General features: G+C 30.1%; 1 protein-coding gene across 2 annotated transcripts; it reads right to left on the bottom strand.

Annotated features, from left to right (window-relative positions):
- Window positions 1-252: 252 nt before the first annotated feature.
- On the bottom strand, window positions 253-2,081 carry LOC107956825 (5'-3' exoribonuclease 3). Of its 2 annotated transcripts, XM_016892329.2 has the most exons (5): window positions 1,739-2,081; window positions 1,113-1,650; window positions 979-1,019; window positions 807-881; window positions 253-680 (listed from the first exon to the last, which is right to left on the bottom strand). In XM_016892329.2, exons 2-5 carry the CDS (start codon window positions 1,153-1,155, stop codon window positions 507-509), a joined length of 333 nt encoding a protein of 110 aa, XP_016747818.1. In that variant the 5' UTR covers window positions 1,156-1,650; window positions 1,739-2,081; the 3' UTR covers window positions 253-506. The 2 variants fall into 2 exon arrangements, with proteins under 2 accessions (XP_016747818.1, XP_016747819.1); XM_016892330.2 differs by having other exon boundaries at window positions 1,113-2,081.
- Window positions 2,082-3,192: the final 1,111 nt, after the last annotated feature.

Below are 3,192 nucleotides of genomic sequence, written 5' to 3'. Positions count from 1 at the left end.
CATAACATTTAAAAAATTATTTTAATCAAATAATACTTATTTTTATGATAAATATTATATTATGTTTTATTTTTTAAATTTGAACTTTAAATATACTTTTAAGAATAAATAAAAAATATTATTTAAATTAAATTTTCTATGAAAATTTTAACTTTAAAACTAAATATAAAAATTAATGAATTTAGTTTTAGAATTTAAAATAATAAATTAATAACACAATTAAAATCCAAAAGTTAGAACTCAAGTTGTTGTAAATATTAAAGTAAAAATAAAAATTTAGAATCAAAACTAAAATAAATAATACATATGAGAAACAGACCCTGCCTATGACTATACACATTGCAAGGTAATAAAAAAATACAACGCATTTTCTTAATCAAGTAAATCTTGGTAATAAAAGATATAATACATTTACTTAATCAAGGAAATCTTGTAACGAACTCAAAGCAATGAGCCTTAGAGAAAAACTTCTTCTAGCATGGAAAATAGTCAAGGCACACTGAATTCTAAATTATATCCCACCTCAAATCAAGTTTGACTTCCTCCTTGACTTCAATTCGTTGCCTTTCTGGCAATTGTTTACAACGACTGTCAAGAGAAAAGATTTGTTCAGAGAGGCGGTGTGATGCAGCCACAAAAAGCATGTCACACTTTGTACTGTTTCTCTGTGCTTCTTCATCCTGCATAAGATTGTAGCATTTAAGAGGCAGCTAAAACAAAATTCAACGAGAGAATATAGATTCTAAACCAAAGGAAGAAAGAGTGCAAGGGACACATGAAATGATGAATTCAACAAAGAGCCATACCGTCAAAGTATGTTCTATTTTTGCAACCTCAGCAAGAAGTTGCTCTTCATCAATGAAAGGCAATTTTGCAATACCCTTCAGAAAGAACAAAACCAAATAGATCAACTTTCCACTTCAGGAAAAGAGAATTTCTATAAACCAATTGGCATATGAAAGTAAACGATAATCCTACCTGCCAAGAATACCGCTTGCCATTCATGTCAACTTCAAAATCTGATAGAGAGAGCAAGTTCAAGTTTATGGATCTTATGGAAGAAATTAAGAACAAAAATATATGATGCATGTTTGTTTAGCAAAGTTGCATACCGGTCGGATAAAAATCAATAATGGGTGAATTTGGATCAGTCATCAACTTCCTATATTGTACAAATCATGATAATGTAAATCTCTTGTACAAGCATTGTAAGAGGATTGAACACATAATGAATACCACATGCAGAATGAAATAGAAAGAGACTACTGACTCACAAGGTAAGACCCAACCTTTTTTACATGAAAAATGAAACAAGACCATTCGTAAGTTTTCCAGAATAATTTGGATCACAGATAAAAGCTAAATACAAACTAATTTTTTGTTTAAGTTAAAGAGAACCATGTAGAGTCTTTACAGTTTACAACTGGGACATTACAGCAAACATGTTATGATCTGTTTTATTACTTGTGAAGAAATAAGATGTACAGTACAGAATTATGAGACCCATTTCAGAAATTCTTCACGCCAATTGTTTAGTGTTTCAAACGATCTGAGTATGCTCACATCAAACACAATAACACAGCAATCTGCCCCTCGATAAATTGCAGAACCAAGACTCTAGAACCTTTCTTGCCCCGCTGTATCCCATATCTATCAGACAAGAAGACACTTGGTAAAATGTGAGGATTTTAGTTTTAAAAAAATGTGTAAGAATTTCCCTTGATTTTTCATCACTTACTTGCAAAGTTACCAATTTGTCATCAATCTGTAATTCTTTGGTGACAAATTCAGCTCTAATTGTAGCTTTGTACTGTTGGTTGAATTTGTTATAAGCATATCTGGATGACAAGTTAAAAAACTACAACAGCCTATGTAATTGTCATTGTGTGTCTTTCAATGCAACAAACAAATATAATGTGCTTAAACAAAGCATGTATCTCAAAATAAAGGATATTGATTCATCAAAGATGTCTTTCCCACTCTCAAATACTGATTCATCAAAGATGTCATTACCATCAGTGATGATAATGTAGTATAATAGCCCAATTTTAGGCCTAGTCAGAACAGTGGTTTCGGGACCACAAATCTGACGAGAAAAAAAAATGTAATGGCCTGAATTTTCAGAGGTGTCGGAACGGTGATTCGAGATCACTAAATTCGACAAATGGGTAGAAAATATTATTAATTTAGTAAGTATAAGTTAAATGTGAAGTTAGGAAAATTTTTGAAATAGTGAATAGTGCACTAGAAATAAATATTAAAATAATTAGAATCGAAATGAGGTATCAAGACCTCGGGGATTTTAAACTGAGCCATAAATATTTTTATAAATATTTATGGAATATTAAAAAGTTAGTATTAAAGTTTCGGTAAGAAATTTTAAAGTTCCGATAATTAATTGAACAAAAAGGACTAAATTGTAACAAATGTAAAATTTTGGGAAATGATTAAATAGCTTAAATGATAAAAGGAAGAGGGCTTAAAAGGCAAATAGACCCAAGGTCTATTTGGGCTGGACGGCTGAAATCAGCAAGAAAGTAAGGAGAATTAAGGGAAAAATTGGAAAATTGCAAAATTTGCTTAATAAAGTTAGGACCCAAGTGGAATTATCTAGATTTCTTTTCATTTTTCTGAATTCTCATCAGCAAAAACACCATGGAAGGGCTTATTCAAGCTGGTTCTTCATATTTTTACTACAATTAAGTTCAATTCTTGACTATTTCTTGAAATTTTTGTATTTTTATTACTTTTACAACTAGGCCCACTTGTTAAATTCATTAGTTTTTGATTTTATGAAAGAATTTGAAAGTTGATATGAATACGTGCTGGAATTATATGATGATTTATCATGAAATTAGAGCTTTAAATTGTTCATATGTTGATTTTATTGAAAGAATTGAATAGAAAGTGAATGTTTGGGACCTAATAGTAAAAGAGTTTGAAGATAGAGTTACATGTGGAAATTCTGGATTTCAATAGTTGAGTAACAACTTATAATGTCTAGGTAAAGTATTAATTGAGAAAATTAGATTAATTGAGGGGTTAATTGAGAAAGGACCGAATTGTATAAACTGCGAAATTTGGGGCAAAATGGAAATCAACATTTTGCACTAAAGCAGTTTTGGACAACAGCAGTAGTGTAACTTTAAAAAATCACCAAAGATTGTAGAGATTGAATTAGAGGATAAATAA

This window comes from Gossypium hirsutum, chromosome D04, assembly GCF_007990345.1.
Source record: "Gossypium hirsutum isolate 1008001.06 chromosome D04, Gossypium_hirsutum_v2.1, whole genome shotgun sequence".
NCBI lineage: Eukaryota > Viridiplantae > Streptophyta > Magnoliopsida > Malvales > Malvaceae > Gossypium > Gossypium hirsutum.
Note: the sequence above shows the minus strand (reverse complement) of the source record. Positions and strands in the feature narration are given on the sequence as shown.

Coding starts and splice junctions, on each gene's coding strand:
- LOC107956825 (XM_016892330.2), bottom strand. CDS start 1,155: ATGACTGATCCAAATTCACCCATTATTGATTTTTATCCGACCG. Junction 882..978: donor GCAAGCGGTATTCTTGGCAG/GTAGGATTATCG, acceptor TTCTTTCTGAAG/GGTATTGCAAAATTGCCTTT. Junction 681..806: donor AAATAGAACATACTTTGACG/GTATGGCTCTTT, acceptor AATCTTATGCAG/GATGAAGAAGCACAGAGAAA.